The sequence below is a fragment of the Pleurodeles waltl genome, chromosome 1_2 (genome assembly GCF_031143425.1).
Source record: "Pleurodeles waltl isolate 20211129_DDA chromosome 1_2, aPleWal1.hap1.20221129, whole genome shotgun sequence".
Lineage (NCBI taxonomy): Eukaryota > Metazoa > Chordata > Amphibia > Caudata > Salamandridae > Pleurodeles > Pleurodeles waltl.
In genome coordinates this window covers 391,595,991-391,619,996 of record NC_090437.1, presented here as the reverse complement: position 1 = coordinate 391,619,996, position 24,006 = coordinate 391,595,991, and the positions used below count along the sequence as shown (strand labels likewise).

The 24,006-nt window shown below is 49.1% G+C and overlaps 1 protein-coding gene across 1 annotated transcript in view; it reads left to right on the top strand.

Annotated features, from left to right (window-relative positions):
- Positions 1-24,006, top strand: part of RAD23B (RAD23 homolog B, nucleotide excision repair protein) — a 247,329-nt gene that overhangs the window by 202,315 nt on the left and 21,008 nt on the right. Inside the window, exon 8 of the mRNA XM_069239926.1 lies at positions 20,398-20,525. Within this exon, the coding sequence (XP_069096027.1) occupies positions 20,398-20,525 (128 nt within the window). The remainder of the gene's footprint in view (positions 1-20,397; positions 20,526-24,006) is intronic.

Genomic DNA, 24,006 nt, shown 5'->3' with positions numbered 1-24,006 from the left:
TGGCATCCAGATAAGTCCCTTGTAACTGGTACTTCTAGTTCCAAGGGCCCTGATGCCAAGGAAGGTCTCTAAGGGCTGCAGCATGTCTTATGCCACCCTGGAGACCTCTCACTCAGCACAGACACACTGCTTGCCAGCTTGTGTGTGCTAGTGAGGACAAAACGAGTAAGTCGACATGGCACTCCCCTCAGGGTGCCATGCCAGCCTCTCACTGCCTATGCAGTATAGGTAAGACACCCCTCTAGCAGGCCTTACAGCCCTAAGGCAGGGTGCACTATACCATAGGTGAGGGTACCAGTGCATGAGCATGGTACCCCTACAGTGTCTAAACAAAACCTTAGACATTGTAAGTGCAGGGTAGCCATAAGAGTATATGGTCTGGGAGTCTGTCAAACACGAACTCCACAGCACCATAATGGCTACACTGAAAACTGGGAAGTTTGGTATCAAACTTCTCAGCACAATAAATGCACACTGATGCCAGTGTACATTTTATTGCAAAATACACCCCAGAGGGCACCTTAGAGGTGCCCCCTGAAACTTAACCGACTGTCTGTGTAGGCTGACTAGTTCCAGCAGCCTGCCACACTAGAGACATGTTGCTGGCCCCATGGGGAGAGTGCCTTTGTCACTCTGAGGCCAGTAACAAAGCCTTCACTGGGTGGAGATGCTAACACCTCCCCCAGGCAGGAGCTGTAACACCTGGCGGTGAGCCTCAAAGGCTCACCCCTTTGTCACAGCCCAGCAGGGCACTCCAGCTTAGTGGAGTTGCCCGCCCCCTCCGGCCACGGCCCCCACTTTTGGCGGCAAGGCTGGAGGGAACAAAGAAAGCAACAAGGAGGAGTCACTGGCCAGTCAGGACAGCCCCTAAGGTGTCCTGAGCTGAGGTGACTCTAACTTTTAGAAATCCTCCATCTTGCAGATGGAGGATTCCCCCAATAGGGTTAGGATTGTGACCCCCTCCCCTTGGGAGGAGGCGCAAAGAGGGTGTACCCACCCTCCGGGCTAGTAGCCATTGGCTACTAACCCCCCAGACCTAAACACGCCCTTAAATTTAGTATTTAAGGGCTACCCTGAACCCTAGAAAATTAGATTCCTGCAAACTACAAGAAGAAGGACTGCCTAGCTGAAAACCCCTGCAGAGGAAGACCAGAAGACGACAACTGCCTTGGCTCCAGAAACTCACCGGCGTGTCTCCTGCCTTCCAAAGAACTCTGCTCCAGCGACGCCTTCCAAGGGACCAGCGACCTCTGAATCCTCTGAGGACTGCCCTGCTTCGAAAAAGACAAGAAACTCCCGAGGACAGCGGACCTGCTCCAAAAAGACTGCAACTTTGTTTCAAGAAGCAGCTTTAAAGAACCCTGCAACTCCCCGCAAGAAGCGTGAGACTTGCAACACTGCACCCGGCGACCCCGACTCAGCTGGTGGAGAACCAACACCTCAGGGAGGACCCCCGGACTACTCTCCGACTGTGAGTACCAAAACCTGTCCCCCCTGAGCCCCCACAGCGCCGCCTGCAGAGGGAATCCCGAGGCTTCCCCTGACCGCGACTCTCTGAAACCTAAGTCCCGACGCCTGGAAAAGACTCTGCACCCGCAGCCCCCAGGACCTGAAGGACCGGACTTTCACTGGAGAAGTGACCCCCAGGAGTCCCTCTCCCTTGCCCAAGTGGAGGTTTCCCCGAGGAAGCCCCCCCTTGCCTGCCTGCAGCGCTGAAGAGATCCGTTGATCTCTCATAGACTAACATTGCAAACCCGACGCTTGTTTCTGCACTGCACCCGGCCGCCCCCGCGCTGCTGAGGGTGAAATTTCTGTGTGGGCTTGTGTCCCCCCCGGTGCCCTACAAAACCCCCCTGGTCTGCCCTCCGAAGACGCGGGTACTTACCTGCAAGCAGACCGGAACCGGGGCACCCCCTTCTCTCCATTCTAGCCTATGCGTTTTGGGCACCACTTTGAACTCTGCACCTGACCGGCCCTGAGCTGCTGGTGTGGTGACTTTGGGGTTGCTCTGAACCCCCAACGGTGGGTTACCTTGGACCAAGAACTGAACCCTGTAAGTGTCTTACTTACCTGGTAAAACTAACAAAAACTTACCTCCCCCAGGAACTGTGAAAATTGCACTAAGTGTCCACTTTTAAAGTAGCTATTTGTGAATAACTTGAAAAGTATACATGCAATTGAAATGATTCAAAGTTCCTAATGTACTTACCTGCAATACCTTTCAAACAAGATATTACATGTTAAATTTGAACCTGTGGTTCTTAAAATAAACTAAGAAAAGATATTTTTCTATAACAAAACCTATTGGCTGGATTTGTCTCTGAGTGTGTGTACCTCATTTATTGTCTATGTACAACAAATGCTTAACACTACTCCTTGGATAAGCCTACTGCTCGACCACACTACCACAAAATAGAGCATTAGTATTATCTATTTTTACCACTATTTTACCTCTAAGGGGAACCCTTGGACTCTGTGCATGCTATTCCTTACTTTGAAATAGCACATACAGAGCCAACTTCCTACAAGATGCTATCACCTCCCCCAGGTAGGAGCTGTAACACCTGGCGGTGAGCCTCAAGGGCTTACGCCCTTTGTTCCAGCACCACAGGGCACTCCAGCTAGTGGAGTTGCCCGCCCCCTCCGGTCACGGCCCCACTTTTGGCGGCAAGGCCTGGAGGAGATAATGAGAATAACAAGGAGGAGTCACTGGCCAGTCAGGACAGCCCCTAAGGTGTCCTGAACTGAAGTGACTCTAACTTTTAGTTTAGTTAGTTAGTTAGTTAGGCTACTTGCAGATGGAGGATTCCCCCAATAGGGATAGGAATGTGACCCCCTCCCCTTGGGAGGAGGCACAAAGAGGGTGTACCCACCCTCAGGGCTAGTAGCCATTGGCTACTAACCCCCCAGACCTAAACACGCCCTTAAATTTAGTATTTAAGGGCTTCCCTGAACCTAAGAATGTAGATTCCTGCAACTTACTGAAGAAGAAGACTGCTGAGCTGAAAACCCCTGCAGAAGAAGGAAGAAGACACCAACTGCTTTGGCCCCAGTCCTACCGGCCTGTCTCCTGCCTTCTAAAGAACCCTGCTCCAGTGACGCTTTCTCAAGGACCAGCGACCTCTGAATCCTCAGAGGACTGCCCTGCTTCAAGAGGAACAAGAAACTCCCGAGGACAGCGGACCTGCTCCAAAAAGACTGCAACTTTGTTACAGAGGAGCAGATTTAAAGACCCCTGCAATCCCCGCAAGAAGCGTGAGACTTGCAACACTGCACCCGGCGACCCCGACTCGACTGGTGGAGAAACACCTCAGGGAGGACCCTCCGGCGACTCCAAGACTGTGAGTAACCAAAGTTGTCCCCCCTGGGCCCCCACAGCGACGCCTGCAGAGGGAATCCCGAGGCTCCCCTTGACCGCGACTGCCTGACTCTAAAATCCCGACGGCTGGAAAAGACCCTGCACCCGCAGCCCCCAGCACCTGAAGGATCGGAACTTCAGTGCAGGAGTGACCCCCAGGAGGCCCTCTCCCTTGCCCAGGTGGTGGCTACCCCGAGGTGCCCCTCCCTTGCCTGCCTGCACCGCTGAAGAGACCCCTTGGTCTCCCACTGACTCCCATTGGAAACCCGACGCTTGTTTGCACACTGCACCTGGCCGCCCCCGCGCTGCTGAGGGTGTACTTTCTGTGTGGACTTGTGTCCCCCCCGGTGCCCTACAAAACCCCCCTGGTCTGCCCTCCGAAGACGCGGGTACTTACCTGCTCGCAGACTGGAACCGGGGCACCCCCTTCTCTCCATTGAAGCCTATGCGTTTTGGGCACCACTTTGAACTCTGCACCTGACCGGCCCTGAGCTGCTGGTGTGGTAACTTTGGGGTTGCTCTGAACCCCCCAACGGTGGGCTACCTTGGACCCCAATCTTAACCCCGTAGGTGGTTTACTTACCTGCAAGAACTAACAATACTTTACCTCCCCCAGGAACTGTGAAAATTGCACTGTCCACTTTTAAAACCGCTTATTGTGTTTTATGTAAAAAGTATATATGCTACTGTGATTATTCAAAGTTCCTAAAGTACTTACCTGCAATACCTTTCAAATGAGATATTACATGTAGAATTTGAACCTGTGGTTCTTAAAATAAACTAAGAAAAGATATTTTTCTATAACAAAACCTATTGGCTGGATTTGTCTCTGAGTGTGTGTTCCTCATTTATTGCCTGTGTGTATGTACAACAAATGCTTAACACTACTCCTTTGATAAGCCTACTGCTCGACCACACTACCACAAAATAGAGCATTAGTATTATCTCTTTTTGCCACTATCTTACCTCTAAGGGTAACCCTTGGACTCTGTGCATACTATTCCTTACTTTGAAATAGTGCATACAGAGCCAACTTCCTACAGGGGGCCAGCAGGTTAAGAAGTTTCAGAGCAGCTCTGTAGGAAGTTGGCTCTGTATGCACTATTTCAAAGAAAGGAATAGTATGCACAGAGTCCAAGGGTTCCCCTTATAGGTAAGATAGTGGCAAAAAGAGATACTAATGCTCTTTTTTGTGGTAGTGTGGTCGAGCAGTAGGCTTATCAAAGGAGTAGTGTTAAGCATTTGTTGTACATACACACAGGCAATAAATGAGGAACACACACTCAGAGACAAATCCAGCCAATAGGTTTTGTTATAGAAAAATATATTTTCTTAGTTTATTTTAAGAACCACAGGTTCAAATTCTACATGTAATATCTCATTTGAAAGGTATTGCAGGTAAATACTTTAGGAACTTTGAATAATTACAGTAGCATATATACTTTTTATATAAAACACAATAAGCTGTTTTAAAAGTGGACACAGTGCAATTTTCACAGTTCCTGGGGGAGGTAAAGTATTGTTAGGTTTCACAGGTAAGTAAGTCACTTACAGGCTTCAGTTTCTGGTCCAAGGTAGCCCACCGTTGGGGGTTCAGAGCAACCCCAAAGTTATCACACCAGCAGCTCAGGGCCGGTCAGGTGCAGAGGTCAAAGAGGTGCCCAAAACACATAGGCTTCAATGGAGAGAAGGGGGTGCCCCGGTTCCGGTCTGCCAGCAGATAAGTACCCGCGTCTTCGGAGGGCAGACCAGGGGGGTTTTGTAGGGCACCGGGGGGACACAAGTCAGCACAAAAAGTACACCCTCAGCAGCGCGGGAGCGGGCGAGTGCAGTGTGCAAACACACGTCGGGTTTACAATGGTTTTCAATGAGAGATCAAGGGATCTCTTCAGGGTTGCAGGCAGGCAAGGGAGAGGGCCTCCTGGGGGTCACTCCTGCACAGGAGTTCCGTTTCTTTCGGTGCTGGGGGCTGCGGGTGCAGGGTCTTTTCCAGCCGTCGGGAAATGGAGTTCAGGCAGTCGCGGTCAGGGGAGCCTCGGGATTCCCTCTGCAGGCGTCGCTGGGGGAGCTCAGGGGGGACAACTTTGGTTACTCAGTCGTTGAGTCGCTGGAGGGTCCTCCCTGAAGTGTTGGTTCTCCACCAGTCGATTCGGAGTCGCTGGGTGCAGTGTTGCAAGTCTCACGCTTCTTGCGGGTAGTTGCAGGGGTCTTTAAAGCTGCTCCTTCGAAACAAAGTTGCAGTTCTTTTGGAGCAGTGCCGCTGTCCTCAGGAGTTTCTTATCTTTCTTGAAGCAGGGCAGTCCTCTGAGGATTCAGAGATCGCTGGTCCTTTGGAAAGCGTCGCTGGAGCAGGTTTCTTTGGAAGGCAGGAGACAGGCCGGTAGGACTGGGGCCAAAGCAGTTGGTGTCTTCTGTTCTTCCTCTGCAGGGGTTTTTCAGCTCAGCAGTCTTCTTCTTCTTGTAGTTTCAGGAATCTAAATTCTTAGGGTCAGGGAAGCCCTTAAATACTAAATTTAAGGGCGTGTTTAGGTCTGGGGGGTTAGTAGCCAATGGCTACTAGCCCTGAGGGTGGGTACACCCTCTTTGTGCCTCCTCCCAAGGGGAGGGGGTCACATCCCTAATCCTATTGGGGAATCCTCCATCTGCAAGATGGAGGATTTCTAAAAGTTAGTCACTTCAGCTCAGGACACCTTAGGGGCTGTCCTGACTGGCCAGTGACTCCTCCTTGTTATTCTCATTATCTCCTCCGGCCTTGCCGCCAAAAGTGGGGCCGTGGCCGGAGGGGGCGGGCAACTCCACTAGCTGGAGTGCCCTGCGGTGCTGGAACAAAGGGGGTAAGCCTTTGAGGCTCACCGCCAGGTGTTACAGCTCCTGCCTGGGGAAGGTGATAGCATCTCCACCCAGTGCAGGCTTTGTTACTGGCCTCAGAGTGACAAAGGCACTCTCCCCATGGGGCCAGTAACGTGTCGTTTGTGGCAGGGTGCTGGAACCAGTCAGCCTACACAGATAGTCGGTTAAGGTTTCAGGGGGCACCTCTAAGGTGCCCTCTGGGGTGTATTTCACAATAAAATGTACACTGGCATCAGTGTGCATTTATTGTGCTGAGAAGTTTGATGCCAAACTTCCTAGTTTTCAGTGTAGCCATTATGGTGCTGTGGAGTCCGTGTTTGACAGACTCCCAGACTATATACTCTTATGGCTACCCTGCACTTACAATGTCTAAGGTTTGGCTTAGACACTGTAGGGGCACAGTACTCATGTACTGGTGCCCTCACCTATGGTATAGTGCACCCTGCCTTAGGGCTGTAAGGCCTACTAGAGGGGTGACTTATCTATACTGCATAGGCAGTGTGAGGTTGGCATGGCACCCTGAGGGGAGTGCCATGTCGACTTACTCGTTTTGTTCTCACCAGCACACACAAGCTGGCAAGCAGTGTGTCTGTGCTGAGTGAGGGGTTCCTAGGGTGGCATAAGATATGCTGCAGCCCTTAGAGACCTTCCCTGGCATCAGGGCCCTTGGTACCAGGGGTACCAGTTACAAGGGACTTACCTGGATGCCAGGGTGTGCCAATTGTGGAATCAAAAGTACAGGTTAGGGAAAGAACACTGGTGCTGGGGCCTGGTTAGCAGGCCTCAGCACACTTTCAATTGAAAACATAGCATCAGCAAAGGCAAAAAGTCAGGGGGTAACCATGCCAAGGAGGCATTTCCTTACAAGCTCTCACCAAGATCCATCACCAAAGCTGAAATATCAAGATCATAGCATGAGTGAACTAAGCTCATGGAGATGAAGGAAAAGACCCATGTGAAGTGTTTCCAGAACAGCCCCAATAAAGGGAATACTCTGTAAAGGAGTCAGATGTGACCTCTCCTCGTTGATAGAAAACCTCAATGGCCTCCGGAGATTCTTCATCATGTGGAGGTGATCAACAACCGACTGGTGAGCTGCCTTCAACATCCAGTGGGGGCGGGGGAAAAATGTTCTCCTCAACCTTAATGGGCGGCTATCACTTGTGAACACCCAAGGGACACTGGTAAAGCACAATCAGAGCACAGTAGAATGGAAATGCTCCTGGACGACCTTGATTTGTGGGTAACATCTATGGGATTGCAGGAGAAACACATGAAAGTATGTGTCTAAGGCAACCAGGCAGTCACTCGGATCCGTGACAGACAGAGCTTCAGCCAGAGTAAGCATTTCTAATATTATTCCTTCAATAAAAAGGCATTCAGTGGGCAAATACCCAAAATAGGACAAATTATCTATCATCCTTCAGCATGAGGAACTAGAGGGAGAAACGCATCCTTACTCCCAAAGCCAACAAAATTCCAAGGCCAGCACCCTCCTGATGGCCCCTTTGGCCAGTAAAGCCTGCACCTCTTGCTACAAGATGGATATGTGCACCTCTGAAAGTCGTTCTGATATTACGGAAAGTTGAAGTGGGTCATGAAAGGAATAGAAGAGGCTAGTCCTGCTGTGTGATGTGAAGCCCCAGATGTAATGGCCTGCCACCCTGTAAGCAAAGGTCTGATCCCACCTTCCACAGGGCAGCTGTGTTCTGCTAAGGGCAAACTAATGTGGTTCTGCGGCTGATACCAGGGGGAGCAATGGGTGGTCGGGGCATGGTGGAACATTGTCCCTGGTGACCAGTATGTTCTTTTCTTGATCTCCATCCCAAAAGGAATGGGGTGACTTCTGAGGTGGTGGCGGGTACTGGCAGTGTTTACATGGCAGCCCTATGGAGTAGCCTCAAAAGGGGTGGGAAATACCCAAGGAACGTGCTGAAGCTCTGCTTACTTTAAAGCAGTTCAGAGCAGAATCAGCCAAATAAGTGAGATCCATCAAATGGCATATTTGTTAGAAGTGCCTGCACATCCAAAGAAGATTCAGTGGCTTGAATCCAAACATGATGGCTGAGCACTACACTAGTGCCTACCATCTGCCCCATGCAGTGAGTAGTGTCCAGGCCCACTCCAATGATATTTATCTGTATCCTGACCATCTTTAATGTTTTGGGCCACAGATGTCAGACTCCTTTGGGCTAGGGAGAGGGCCGCCTGCTGGTCACTCCTGCACTGTAGGTTGGTTCCTCTTGGTCCAGGGGGCTGCGGGTTCAGTGCTTGGTCCAGGTGTCTGGTTCCTTATTACCAGGCAGTCACGGTCAAGGGGAGCTTCTGGATCCTCTCTGCAGGCGTTGCTGTGAGGGTGCGGGGGGGAATCGACTCAGGTTACTCACGTTGTCGCAGTGGCCTGGGAGTCCTCTCTGCAGTGTTTGTTCTCTGGAGCTCGAGCTGGGGGCATCGGGTGCAGAGTGAGAAGCCTCACACTTCCGCCGGAACGGAGAGTTCTTTGAAAGTTTGTTTCTTTGTTGCAAAAAATGTTGCTGTTGGTGAACAGTGCCGCTGTTCTCTGGGGTTTCTTGGTCCTTCGGTTTCAGGGCAGTTCCTGGAGTCCTCAGAGGTCACTGGTCCCTTTCAGATGCGTCGCTGTGCAGGTTCTTTGAGTCTGGAGACAGCCGGTACTGCTGGGGCCAAGTCAGTTGTAGTCTCCGTTGTCTCTTCAGGGCTTTCAGGTCAGCAGTCTTTCTTTGTGTAGGTTGCAGGTATCTGATTTGCTGGGTTCTGGGTTGCTAAATACTAAATTTAGGGGTGTGTTTAGGTCTTGGGGGCAGTAGCCAGTGGCTACTGTCCTGGAGTGTGGCTACACCCTCCTTGTACCTCCTCCCTGAGGGGAGGGGGGCACATACCTATTCCTATTGGGGGAATCCTCCAAAACCAAGATGGAGGATTTCTAAAGGCAGGGGTTTCCTCAGGGCACCTTAGGGGCTGTCCTGACTGGTGGGTGGCTCCTCCTTGTTTTCCTCATTATCTCCTCCTTGTTTTCCTCATTATCTCCTCCAGCCTTGCTGCCAAAAGTGGGGGCTGTGGCTGGAGGGGTGGGCATCTCCACTAGCTGGGATGCCCTGGGGTGCTGTAACAAAAGACAAGAGCCTTTGAGGCTCACTGCCAGGTGTTACAGTTCCTGCAGGGGGACATGAGAAGCACCTCCACCAAGTGCAGACTTCGTTTCTGCCCTCAGAGAGCACAAAGGCTCTCACCCCAGGGCGTCAGAAACTCACCTCAGTGGCAGGCACAGACCAGACAGTCCTGCACTAAAGCATTGGGTAAATTACAGGGGGCATCTTCTAAGATGCCCTATGTGCATTTTGTAATAAATCCAACACTGACCTCAGTGTGGGTTTATTATTCTGAGAAGTTTGATACCAAACTTCCCAGTATTCAGTGTAGCCATTATGGAGCTCGTTTTTGACAGACTCCCAGACCATATACTCTTATGGCTACCCTGCACTTACAATGTCTAAGGTTTTGCTTAGACACTGTAGGGGCATAGTGCTCATGCTCCTATGCCCTCACCTGTGGTATAGTGCACCCTGCCTTAGGGCTGTAAGGCCTGCTAGAGGGGTGACTTACCTATGCCACAGGCAGTGTGAGGTTGGCATGGCACCCTGAGGGGAGTGCCATGTTGACTGTCATTTTCTCCCCACCAGCACACACAAGCTGGCAAGCAGTGTCTGTGCTGAATGTGGGGTCCCTATGGTGGCATAAGACATGCTGCAGCCCTTAGAGACCTTCCCTGGCATCAGGGCCCTTGGTACCAGGGGTACCAGTTACAAGGGACTTACCTGGGTGCCAGGGTTGTGCCAATTGTGGAGACAATGGTACATTTTGGGTGAAAGAACACTGGTGCTGGGGCTTGGTTATCAGAGTCCCAGGTCACTTCTCAGTCAAGTCAGCATCAGTATCAGGCAAAAAGTGGGGGGTAACTGCAACAGGGAGCCATTTCTTTACAGTCTGCACCAAGGTTTTTTTTACAAAATGCCTGGCAACAGTCGCAGCATTCCTTTAAAAAAAAAAAAAAAAAAAAAGAGGGGGGGGGAGATACCTGTTTACCCATACCTGGGCAACTGGCTAGTGAAGGCAAAAACAAAACCCGTGTCAACGAGACATTCTAACAGTGATAGAACCCTACAGAAACTGGGGTTCTCAATAAACCACAAAAAGTAATCCCCTCAACTGGAATAGGAAAAGATCTTCCTAGGAGCAAGACTGGATTCGAAGATAGGTCCAGCGTGTCCGACTCTGAGGAGAATAGAGGCAATCATGAAATTAACTCGCCTTTACCAGACGGAACAATCTCTGGCAGTGAGGACAGCCTTGAAGCTGATGGCCATGATGGCATAATGCATTCCCTCTCATAGCCCATGTAAGACTACACATGTGCCTGTTCCAAGAATGGCTATGCAGCTATTGGTCACAAGCCGTTGGGAGGATCTAGTGGTTGACAAAGATACAGAAAGAGTTACGGTGGTGGACATTAAAGAATGTAACCCTGGTGTGACCTTTTAAAAATGTCATCTGTGACCATTACAAACGGACTCCTCCCACAAGGGATGGGGAGTGCACACAGGCAACCTAAAATATTAGGTCCCTGGAATAGCAGACACACAAAGCACATCTGTTTCCTAGAGGTGAAGACAGTGCTGAGGACCTCTCAGACAAATGTAATGGGGAAAACCGTACTGATTCAAATAGACAATACAACACGTTTTACCTGGAAAAAACAGGTAGGCATAAAGTCATTCGGCTTACGCAAACTAGCCCAAGAGATATAGCAGTGGGCGATACCACAGATGATCAACTTAGACAATTTACCTTCCAGGGAAGGACAACATAGAGGCAGACCGACTGAGCAGACAGCTCACACAAATGGGAAATAAAACCAAAAAAAAACTAGAAAGAATCTTCAGGCACTGGGGCACACCAACAATCGATCAGTTCACAACTGGAGAGAACAAGAAATGCCTGCTCTTAGTCGCCAGGTTTCAACACCACCAATCAGAAGGGAATGCCCGGTCACTGAACTGGTCAGGGAGATTTGCCTACAGTTTTTTACCAATTCTTCTAATCTCAAAAGTACTGGAGAAAGCCAGACTACCAGGGACAGGCCTGATAGCTCCACAATGGGCCAGACAAACCTTGGTACTCAAACTTGGGCAAGCTCTCCAAAGGACAGATGATCAAGAACAAAGAGGAACAAGACCTTCTCACCATGCAGAAGTGGAAAGTGTTACACCTGGAACCAGCAATACTCTTGGCGCCTGAATACATAGAATTCAATCACCTAAACTTGCCACCCACAACCATGGAAATACTAAAGGAAGCAAGAAAGCCAACAATGAAACCATGCTATGCAGCAAAATGGAGAAGGTATCTCCACTGGTGCACAAAGAAAAATGCTATAGAAACAATAGCAACACAAGAAACAGTGTTAATCTATTTTACCCATCTGCTGGACAATGGGATAAACTCTTCATCCCTCAAGGTCTATTTGGCATCTATTGTAGGTTACACCAGGGGAGCATCATGTAAAAATTGTTTCACATCAACAGTGATCAAAACGTTCCTACAAGGTTTCAAAAGAACAGCTCCCCCAAGGAAGGCTCCAGCCCCTATTTGGAGCCTAAATACAGTACTAAAACAATGACAAAAACCATTCGAGCCTTGGCAGAACTCCGCTATATCGCTTCAAAAATGTCATTCCTAATAGATATCACGCTGCTATGGAGAGTAAGCGAACTTCAAGCGATACCAAGTCATGAACCTTACGTGCAGATACATAAGGACAAGGTAGTTCTCAGAACAAACCCGCAATTCCTACCGAAGGTAGTGAGCAAGTTTCATGTCAGTCAGAGCATTCACTTACCAGTGTTTTTTAAGAACCCACAAACATAACTAGAAAGAACCCTGAATTCCCTTGGTGTAAGGAGAGCACTGATGCACTATCTACAAGAGGTCAAGCAGTTTGGCTAGGGGGAACCAATTGTTTATCTCAAAGAATTCAGCAAGGGTTTAATCGTTACACAAGGAACAATTGCACGATGGGCACTGGAAACTATACAAATAGGCTACTCAACAGCAGGGAAGATTCTACCCTCTCGCCCTAAAGCGCATTTAATGAGGAAAAAAAGGAAGGGCGCAACTCGTAACATTCATAAAAAATGTGCCCATAGACACTATCTGCGCAGCAGCAACATGGTCATTTCCACACACACATTCACCAAGCATTATTGTGGGGACATACAAATGAACAAGGAACCTCAGATGGGACAAAAAGTACTATAGAACCTGTTTGCAAACTCATCCTCATTTCACCCCAACCAACCCAAGGAAGGGGAAACCGGTATATAATGTAATTCACAGCACATGAATCCAGAAAAGAATCGATTCTGCTAAATGAAATGGTTACTTACCAGTAGGAGTAGTTTTGCATCTGGAAGAGTTTTCAGCATTCACGTGTGACCCACCCTCCTCCCTAGAATTGAGAACAAGACAAACAGGTGGGGAAGAGGTAAGAAAGAAGGATGGACTATTAAAAAAAGATAAAAAAGAAAACCGAAAGAAAAAATAATCTGAAGATGGCTACCACACACAGGAGCTTCCGTGGTGCCATCTGATGTCACACGGGGGACGTAGCACCAAATGGTGGTCAATGATGCCCATGGAAAAGAAAAAAGAAAACAAGGGAAACAGACTGTTTTGGACCCAACCACTAGTTGGCAGAATAATGCACAGCATGTGAACCCAGAAAAATCTTCAAGCTGCAACATTACTCATACTGGTAAGTAACCATTTCGTTCATTCATCTTCATTTCCATCATATAAAAGAGGGTACACAGATGATTGCTGTACATCAGTGCAGAAATCAACTTGCCAGCCTGGGTTCTGAATTAAATGTCTCTTGATTGGACTAACATTGTAAAAGCAAGACTACTTTTCAATAACACATTATATGTATTCAAGTGTAAGATTTTGGAGCTTGTGTTTGAAGAAGTTCATTGATCCTATGATGTACCTGAAACCTTTGCTGTTTTGTTGGGGGATGTTAGAAATGGGGTTTCTGGTTGGCTAGGGTATGCACCTCAGCCAGGCAGAACTTACCCACTCTAGTCAGGGCAAGGGAGTTACACGTCTAAGATAACCCCTGCTCACCCCCTTGGTAGCTTGGCACGAGCAGTCAGGCTTAACCTGGAGGCAATGTGTAAGGCGTTTGCACAACACAGACAACACATTTGACGCAATATCCCCACCACAAAGGAAACACAACACCAGCTTATATGAAAATATACTGTATTGTACACAAGGCAATTATCAGACCAAACATCACATATCAGTACTATCCTGCTACCTTAGCAGTTGTCAAAACGTTACACATTAGCTACTCTGCAACCTAGCAGTAGTCACACATAACACACAGGTTACTCAGTATTCTGCAAAATAAGCAGTAGTCAGGAAAACACGTTATTACATCACAGAACTTGTCATAAGAATATCATAAAATGCCCATAGTAGGAACATTAGAAAACATATGGCAAGTTAGAAAAACAGATTAGCAAGCATGTCCATAAAAGTAACATTTGCATACACATATGTAAAAACATCAAACGCAGGTAGGTAATATATGAATCAAACAAAAGTCTGTAGAAAGAACTTTGGATTGCAACTATATTGGTCCTTTAAACAGTACCTGGATGGATGAAGGCATCTCCAGTGCCTAGAAGGCGAACAGTGGGGCCCCCGGCGCTCCTATGCGCAAAACGGGGGCCTCCCTTATACTCTGGGGTCAGAGGAGGGCGACATGCACCTCCTCTCTATTATAGACAGGCCCCTCCGGGGACCGTGATTACTGGGGGCCCCCCAGGGCCTCAACCGGCCCTCACGAGGGGGGCCAAAGCCAGCAAAAACAACTTAGGGCAGGAGGGGGGCACCACACACCCCTTCCGGTTTAATGACAGGCACCCTCCCGGGACCCGCGATCTCTGCCCCCCCTGGGCCTCCAGTGGCCCTTCCACCAAGAAGGGGGGGGGGGGGGGGGGGCACAATAATGCCCGTTTTACCTAACAGCAGAAAAGGAGCGTCCTGCTCCTAACGCAGAGGCCAGGGGGCACTCCCCGCGCCTTCCCCTGGTCCTGCCGTGAAGCCACAAGAAGATCAGACCCCTCCTCGGGCCCGAGCAGACACTCGCCTGCACCCGATGCGGTGCGCGAGTGTTCTTCCAGCTTCCCGGGCTGCTGCAGTGATCTTATTTAAAGGGGCACAATGCAGCCAGGAGCCTACGAGCTCCCAAGGCGTGGTGTGTACCAAGGGCCCTGATGCCAAGGAAGGTCTCTAAGGGCTGCAGCATATCTTATGCCACCCTGGAGACCTCTCACTCAGCACAGACACACTGCTTGCCAGCTTGTGTGTGCTAGTGAGGACAAAACGAGTAAGTCGACATGGCACTCCCCTCAGGGTGCCATGCCAGCCTCTCACTGCCTATGCAGTATAGGTAAGACACCCCTCTAGCAGGCCTTACAGCCCTAAGGCAGGGTGCACTATACCATAGGTGAGGGTACCAGTGCATGAGCATGGTACCCCTACAGTGTCTAAACAAAACCTTAGACATTGTAAGTGCAGGGTAGCCATAAGAGTATATGGTCTGGGAGTCTGTCAAACACGAACTCCACAGCACCATAATGGCTACACTGAAAACTGGGAAGTTTGGTATCAAACTTCTCAGCACAATAAATGCACACTGATGCCAGTGTACATTTTATTGTAAAATACACCACAGAGGGCACCTTAGAGGTGCCCCCTGAAACTTAACCGACTGTCTGTGTAGGCTGACTAGTTCCAGCAGCCTGCCACACCAGAGACATGTTGCTGGCCCCATGGGGAGAGTGCCTTTGTCACTCTGAGGCCAGTAACAAAGCCTGCACTGGGTGGAGATGCTAACACCTCCCCCAGGCAGGAGCTGTAACACCTGGCGGTGAGCCTCAAAGGCTCACCCCTTTGTCACAGCCCAGCAGGGCACTCCAGCTTAGTGGAGTTGCCCGCCCCCTCCGGCCACGGCCCCCACTTTTGGCGGCAAGGCTGGAGGGAACAAAGAAAGCAACAAGGAGGAGTCACTGGCCAGTCAGGACAGCCCCTAAGGTGTCCTGAGCTGAGGTGACTCTGACTTTTAGAAATCCTCCATCTTGCAGATGGAGGATTCCCCCAATAGGGTTAGGATTGTGTCCCCCTCCCCTTGGGAGGAGGCACAAAGAGGGTGTACCCACCCTCAGGGCTAGTAGCCATTGGCTACTAACCCCCCAGACCTAAACACGCCCTTAAATTTAGTATTTAAGGGCTACCCTGAACCCTAGAAAATTAGATTCCTGCAACTACAAGAAGAAGGACTGCCTAGCTGAAAACCCCTGCAGAGGAAGACCAGAAGACGACAACTGCCTTGGCTCCAGAAACTCACCGGCCTGTCTCCTGCCTTCCAAAGATCCTGCTCCAGCGACGCCTTCCAAAGGGACCAGCGACCTCGACATCCTCTGAGGACTGCCCCTGCTTCGAAAAGACAAGAAACTCCCGAGGACAGCGGACCTGCTCCAAGAAAAGCTGCAACTTTGTTTCCAGCAGCTTTAAAGAACCCTGCAAGCTCCCCGCAAGAAGCGTGAGACTTGCAACACTGCACCCGGCGACCCCGACTCGGCTGGTGGCGATCCAACACCTCAGGAGGGACCCCAGGACTACTCTAAGACTGTGAGTACAAAAACCTGTCCCCCCTGAGCCCCCACAGCGCCGCCTGCAGAGGGAATCCCGAGGCTTCCCCTGACCGCGACTCTTTGAATCCTAAGTCCCGACACCTGGGAGAGACCCTGCACCCGCAGCCCCCAGGACCTGAAGGACCGGACTTTCACTGGAGGAGTGACCCCCAGGAGTCCCTCTCCCTTGACCAAGTGGAGGTTTCCCCGAGGAACCCCCCCCTTGCCTGCCTGCAGCGCTGAAGAGATCCCTAGATCTCCCATTGACTTCCATTACAAACCCGACGCTTGTTTCTACACTGCACCCGGCCGCCCCCGCGCTGCTGAGGGTGAAATTTCTGTGTGGGCTTGTGTCCCCCCCGGTGCCCTACAAAACCCCCCTGGTCTGCCCTCCGAAGACGCGGGTACTTACCTGCAAGCAGACCGGAACCGGGGCACCCCCTTCTCTCCACTCTAGCCTATGCGTTTTGGGCACCACTTTGAACTCTGCACCTGACCGGCCCTGAGCTGCTGGTGTGGTGACTTTGGGGTTGCTCTGAACCCCCAACGGTGGGCTACCTTGGACCAAGAACTAAGCCCTGTAAGTGTCTTACTTACCTGGTTAACCTAACAAATACTTACCTCCCCTAGGAACTGTGAAAATTGCACTAAGTGTCCACTTTTAAAACAGCTATTTGTGAATAACTTGAAAAGTATACATGCAATTTTGATGATTTGAAGTTCCTAAAGTACTTACCTGCAATACCTTTCGAATGAGATATTACATGTAGAATTTGAACCTGTGGTTCTTAAAATAAACTAAGAAAAGATATTTTTCTATAACAAAACCTATTGGCTGGATTTGTCTCTGAGTGTGTGTTCCTCATTTATTGTCTATGTGTATGTACAACAAGTGCTTAACACTACTCCTTGGATAAGCCTACTGCTCGACCACACTACCACAAAATAGAGCATTAGTATTATCTCTTTTTGCCACTATCTTACCTCTAAGGGGAACCCTTGGACTCTGTGCATACTATTCCTTACTTTGAAATAGTGCATACAGAGCCAACTTCCTACAGGGCCTTTGTGCTCTCTGAGGACAGAAACAAAAGCCTGCTCTGGGTGGAGGTGCTTCATACCTCCCCCCTGCAGGAACTGTAACACCTAGCAGTGAGCTTCAAAGGCTCAAGCTTCGTGTTACAATGCCCCAGGGCACTCCAGCTAGTGGAGATGCCCGCCCCCTGGACACAGCCCCCACTTTTGGCGGCAAGTCCAGGAGAGATAATGAGAAAAACAAGGAGTCGTCACTGGCCAGTCAGGACAGCCCCTAAGGTGTCCTGAGCTGAGGTGACTGACTTTTAGAAATCCTCCATCTTGCAGATGGAGGATTCCCCCCAATAGGGATGTGCCCCCCTCCCCTCCGGGAGGAGGCACAAGGAGGGTGTAGCCACCCTCAAGGACAATAGCCATTGGCTACTGCCCTCCCAGACATAAACACACCCCTAAATTCAGTATTTAGGGGCTCCCCAGAACCTAGGAAACTAGATTCCTGCAACCTAAGAAGGAGAGGACTGCTAAGCTGAAAAACCCTGCAGAGAAGACGGAGACACCAACTGCTTTGGCCCCAGCTCTACCGGCCTGTCTCCCCACTTCTAAAGACACTGCTCCAGCGACGCTTTCCCCAGGGACCAGCGACCTCTGAATCCCCAGAGGACTGCCCTGCTCTAGAAGGACCAAGAACTCCCGAGGACAGTGGCTCTGTTCACCCAAGACTGCAACTTTGTTACAAAGGAGCAACTTTAAAACAACCTGCGTTTCCCGCCGGAAGCGTGAGACTTGCTACTCTGCACCCTACGCCCCCGGCTCGACTTGTGGAGAACAATCACTTCAGGGAGGACTCCCTGGCGACTGCGAGACCGTGAGTAGCCAGAGTTGCCCCCACAGCGACGCCTGCAGAGGGAATCCCGAGGCTCCCCCTGACCGCGACTGCCTGTTCCTCAGAGCCCAACGCCTGGTAAAGACTCTGCACCCGCGGCCTCCAGGACCTGAAGGATCCGAACTCCAGTGCAGAAGTGACCCCAGGAGGCCCTCTCCCTTGTCCAGGTGGTGGCTACCCCGAGGAGCCCCCCCCCCCCCCCCCCCCCTTGCCTGCCTGCATCGCTGAAGAGACCCCTTGGTCTTCCATTGAAACCTATTGAAAACCCGACGCATGTTTGCACACTGCACCAGGCCGCCCCCGTGCTGCTGAGGGTGTACTTTTTGTGTGGACTTGTGTCCCCCCCCCCCCCGGTGCCCTACAAAACCCCCCTGGTCTGCCCTCCGAAGACGCGGGTACTTACCTGCTGGCAGACTGGAACCATGGCACCCCCTTCTCCATTGAAGCCTATGCGTTTTGGGCACCACTTTGACCTCTGCACCTGACCGGCCCCGAGCTGCTGGTGTGGTAACTTTGGGGTTGTTCTGAACCCCCAACGGTGGGCTACCTTTGACCCAAACTTGAACCTCGTAGGTGGTTTACTTACCTGCAAAAACTAACAAACTCTTACTCCCCCCAGGAACTGTTGAAAATTGCACTAGTTTTAAAATAGCTATATGTGACTTATGTGAAAAGTATATATGCTATTTTGCTAATTCAAAGTTCCTAAAGTACCTACCTGCAATACCTTTCATTTGAAGTATTACATGTAAATCTTGAACCTGTGGTTCTTAAAATAAACTAAGAAAATATATTTTTCTATTCAAAAACCTATTGGCCTGGAATTGTCTGAGTGTGTGTTCCTCATTTATTGCTTGTGTATGTACAACAAATGCTTAACACTACTCCTTTGATAAGCCTACTGCTCGACCACACTACCACAAAATAGAGCATTAGTATTATCTCTTTATGCCACTATCTTACCTCTAAGGGGAACCCTTGGACTCTGTGCATACTATTCCTTACTTTGAAATAGTGCATACAGAGCCAACTTCCTACAATAAAATATTCACCCATTCCATGGGACTTACAAAGATTTTCTATCAAAGCTGAGACCACCTTTTTAGCTACTTACACGTGTGCTGTATTCTTGGCTAGTGAGATCCGGGCCCTTTGTGATGAACCTTTAGCTGTTTTCTAAACCAAATTAGACTGTTTTTGAGGACCAACCTAAGACCTTTCCTTATATGATGATCTGATTTCTATGTAAACCAGACTGCATTGCTTCTTATGGTTTTTTTTTTCACATCGCAACTATCTTGCAGAAGCGTTATTCCGACCCCATGATGGAAAACCAGTAAGTTGAAAATAGTTAAGCATTTATTTATACTCTCATTTTAAAGGAATGGCCATTCCGGGAGAGTCTATACAGCACTGGATAATGTCCAGTGCAATAATTTTCTACTAAAGGTAAACGGATAACTTTCAGGAAAGTTCTAGGTCCACACAACATATAATTCCTTATTGCTGAGATATGCACAGAAGCTGCTCTGAGATGAGCTCTGCATTTGTGAAATGCTTCTGCTTAGACTGATGATAAAACAGATGTCTTGCTGGCAATTTTTACCTTTCTCTTTGTTTTTCTTTGATCATTGGATAGGATGAGAATGAGACCTATTGAGAATCTGCATGGAATTTATGAACAATCCAAATTTCTCCTCTGGATCCAAGGGAGTGTGCTTTGTTGGCCAGTTTTCTATTAAAATCCGGTTGCTAAATTGTAAGCCTCAAAATCGACTGCGAGAAGTTTGCACTTGGAAATTGGAAAGGCAGTTTGGTTAACTCAAAGAAACATTGCAGTTTTTTGCTGTGTCTACTATAGTTAGTTAGTTTCATAAACGAAGCATCAAAGGTGGCTACCTTAAAAGCATCTCTTTATAGCTTCGACTACCCTTTTGTTAAAAAAAAAAAAAACTCCTAGAGAGCCATAAGTTAAAAAGAAATCAAATTTTCTCTTGCAAGGTCTTTCACTTTCAGCATCTTCTGTATAGATGGGCATTTCTCATAAATTTAGTTTAATCACTCATGACCCTTCATTTCAAGCTAATAACATATCTGTGTAAAGCACCCAATCAGGAAATGCTTCTCCATTTGAGATTTATGTGAAAGAACGTGTTTACATTAAAGAGCAGAAATGCCCTAGTAAATACTGAGCCTTCCCTGAATTTTTCTGTACTGTTTTGGGTGGCTCTTAAAAGCAAGTGAGAATTCTTCCCTTATTTCTTGTTAAAATGTGTTCAGGAATTTATTATTTGCTCTACTTAGTTAAAGAACTGTCTGTTGCAGTTGGGTCACTGTGGGATATAATCTGTTCCTCTGTTGTACTGGAGCAGTTCCCTGTGTTTTATTTTTTTTATTTTTATTTTTTTTATCATGGCAGAATATAGCAGCAGTTCAAATGTGTCCCATCTTTTGCTTTTGTCTTTAAAACTTGTTTGTATATTGTGTTTCAGGTAACCCACTAGAATTTTTACAAAATCAACCCCAGTTTCAGCAAATGCGGCAAATTATTCAGCAGAATCCATCCCTGCTCCCTGCCTTGCTGCAGCAGATAGGAAGGGAGAATCCCTCTCTACTCCAGGTGAGATTCTTGACCTGTTCTGAGTTGTAGTATTATTGCCTGCCTGTGTTTGTGTTCACGTAATTGGAATTTGAAAATGTTGAGCAAATGGCTGTGCAAAATAAGGAGTGCTATGCCACCCTGCACCTGTTTTAATTTTATGTAGCCTTCCCTGTGTTTTTTCTCTAGTGATCTCTTAAGTTGCTAGCCCACTAAGCCTTTTCAGCAAAGCACCAGACTCTGCTGGCCACGGTGTTCACTGAAAAGTGTATCGCCACCTTTAGTAGAGGCTTGCTTCTGCCCTTTCCAAACCCAACCAACCTGTGCAGAGACTCATGATAGGTGACAGCTGAATTGGCAATTTAGGAGTACGTTTACTTGTTTTGTGGGTAGAAGGCCTATTGGTACCCTAGTCAAATCTACTCAGATGGAATTATTGAATCCTCCAGAGTGTTTGTGGTAGACTCTGTTGTAAAACGGGTGTTTGGGCATGGAAACTGGTTAAGTTATGACTGGTCTCCTTTGAAAGGACCCATTGTATGCAGCAGACACTGGTATTTGTTCTTGCCTAGAGTTGACATTCCAGCCTCTTTGGCTGCAGAGTCTCCTATAAACCCAAAGTCAGTTTTTTCAGATTGGAATCTCTGCCTTGCAATGAGCTGGTAGTAATTCCAGTTTGTGTCGTATCCATATATGCTGGCCATATTTGTCTTTGTCCTATGCAAAGGTAACCTGGAAATCACTGAGTATGTGCTGTCACTGTGGAAATATATGTTCGATGGCATCTGCCGCTGTAGATACGCATGTTTTGCAATAGCTCGCCATCTGGTGTTGGGCCGGAGTGTTACAAGTTGTTTTTCTTCGAAGAAGTCTTTCGACTCACGGGACCGAGTGACTCCTCCTTTTGTCTCCATTGCGCATGGGCGTCGACTCCATCTTCGATTGTTTTTTTTCCGCCATCGGGTTCGGACGTGTTCCTGTCGCTCCGAGTTTCGGAACGGAAAGATAGCTAATTTCGGAAGATTTTCGTCGGTATTGTTGCGTTCGGGATCGGCGTAGTTAGATTCAACACCGCATCGAAGATCGAAGAGCTCCGGTGCCCTTCGGGGTAGTTTTTCGATCCCCCGTCGGGGCCTGGTCGGCCCGACCGCGTGCTGAAGAACGCCGATGGAACGGACCCCGTTCCGTTTCTGCCCCAAATGCCACAATAAATACCCCTATACAGACCAACACTTGGTCTGTAACCTGTGCCTGTCACCTGAGCACAGTGAAGACACCTGTGAGGCCTGTCGTGCGTTCCGGTCCCGAAAAACACTCCGAGACCGTCGAGCCAGAAGACTTCAGATGGCGTCCGCGCCGACAGCCCACCGAGAGTTCGAGGAACAAGAAGAGGGAAGGTACCTTCTCGATCCAAGACTCAGACTCCGAAGGATTCGACGATACACAAACCGTGAGTAAGACGTCGAAAACCACACAGAGAAAGATTTACAAGGCCAATGGCTCCACCCATAAATTCGGTGACCGACCGTCGGCACCGAAAAAGGCCCAAACAGTGCCGAGATCGTCCGACTCCGGTCGAGACACCGGCACGCAGCCTTCTCGGGACCGAGAAAGTGCTGGAGACAAGCCTCGACACCGAGATGCCGGTGTGGACACGGCTCGACGCCGAGACAGCGGCACCGAAGAAGATCGACGCCGAGAGGTTTCGGCCCCGAAAAAGAAAAAAGTCACCTCGGAGCCGAAAAAACACACAGACAGGGTTTCGGTGCCGAAACAAACTGCAAGCGACCCAGCTTCAGGCTCTTATACAGAAGAGCACTCGCTAACCTCCCAAATGCAAAAGCATAGGTTTGAGGAAGAGCTACAATCAACTGATGTGGACCATACGCAAAAGCGTATTTTCATACAGCAGGGGACAGGAAAAATAAGCACCCTTCCCCCCATTAGAAGAAAGAGAAGGTTGGAGTTCCAAACTGAACAGACACCACAACCAAAAGTGGTGAAGAGAGTTACCCCACCACCCTCTCCTCCGCCCGTGATTCACGTCTCACCAGCACAAACTCCATCACATTCCCCAGCTCACACCACCATGAGCCAGGGTGACCAAGATCAAGACGCATGGGACCTATACGACGCCCCAGTGTCGGATAACAGTCCGGAGGCATACCCTACGAAGCCATCTCCACCAGAGGACAGCACCGCGTATTCTCAAGTGGTGGCTAGAGCAGCACAATTTCACAACGTAAGCCTCCACTCAGAACAGGTCGAAGATGATTTTTTATTCAACACACTATCCTCCACCCACAGCTCATACCAAAGCCTGCCTATGCTCCCTGGTATGCTCCGGCACGCAAAAGAAATCTTTAAGGAGCCGGTCAAAAGTAGGGCAATCACACCAAGGGTGGAAAAAAGTATAAGGCGCCTCCTACAGACCCGGTTTTCATCACTACACAGCTGCCACCAGACTCTGTCATTGTAGGAGCAGCTAGGCAAAGGGCCAACTCCCACACATCTGGAGATGCACCACCCCCAGATAAAGAAAGCCGCAAGTTCGATGCAGCTGGTAAGAGAGTCGCAGCACAAGCTGCAAACCAGTGGCGCATCGCGAACTCCCAGGCACTACTTGCGCGCTATGACAGAGCCCACTGGGACGAGATGCAACATCTCATTGAACATCTGCCCAAGGACTTACAAAATAGGGCAAAACAAGTGGTTGAGGAGGGACAGACCATTTCCAACAACCAGATCCGCTCCTCCATGGACGCTGCAGATACAGCTGCACGGACAATTAATACATCTGTAACTATCAGAAGGCATGCATGGCTCCGAACGTCTGGATTTAAACCAGAGATTCAACAAGCAGTTCTCAATATGCCTTTTAACGAAAAAGAACTGTTCGGTCCAGAAGTGGACACAGCGATTGAGAAACTCAAAGATACGGACACTGCCAAAGCCATGGGCGCACTCTACTCCCCGCAGAGCAGAGGGAATTACAGCACATTCCGTAAAACACCCTTTCGAGGGGGGTTTCGGGGTCAGAGCACACAAGCCAGCACCTCACAAGCAACACCTTCCAGTTACCAGGGACAGTATAAAGGAGGTTTTCGGGGACAATATAGAGGAGGGCAATTCCCTAGGAATAGAGGAAGATTTCAGAGCCCCAAAACCCCTACTACTAAACAGTGACTCACATGTCACTTACCCCCTCCACACAACACCAGTGGGGGGAAGAATAAGTCACTATTACAAAGCATGGGAGGAAATCACTACAGACACTTGGGTTCTAGCAATTATCCAACATGGTTATTGCATAGAATTTCTACAATTCCCTCCAAACATACCACCAAAAGCACAAAATTTGACAACACACCATTCCAATCTCCTGGAGATAGAAGTGCAGGCACTATTGCAAAAGAATGCAATCGAATTAGTGCCAAACACACAAATAAACACAGGAGTTTACTCACTGTACTTTCTGATACCAAAGAAGGACAAAACGCTG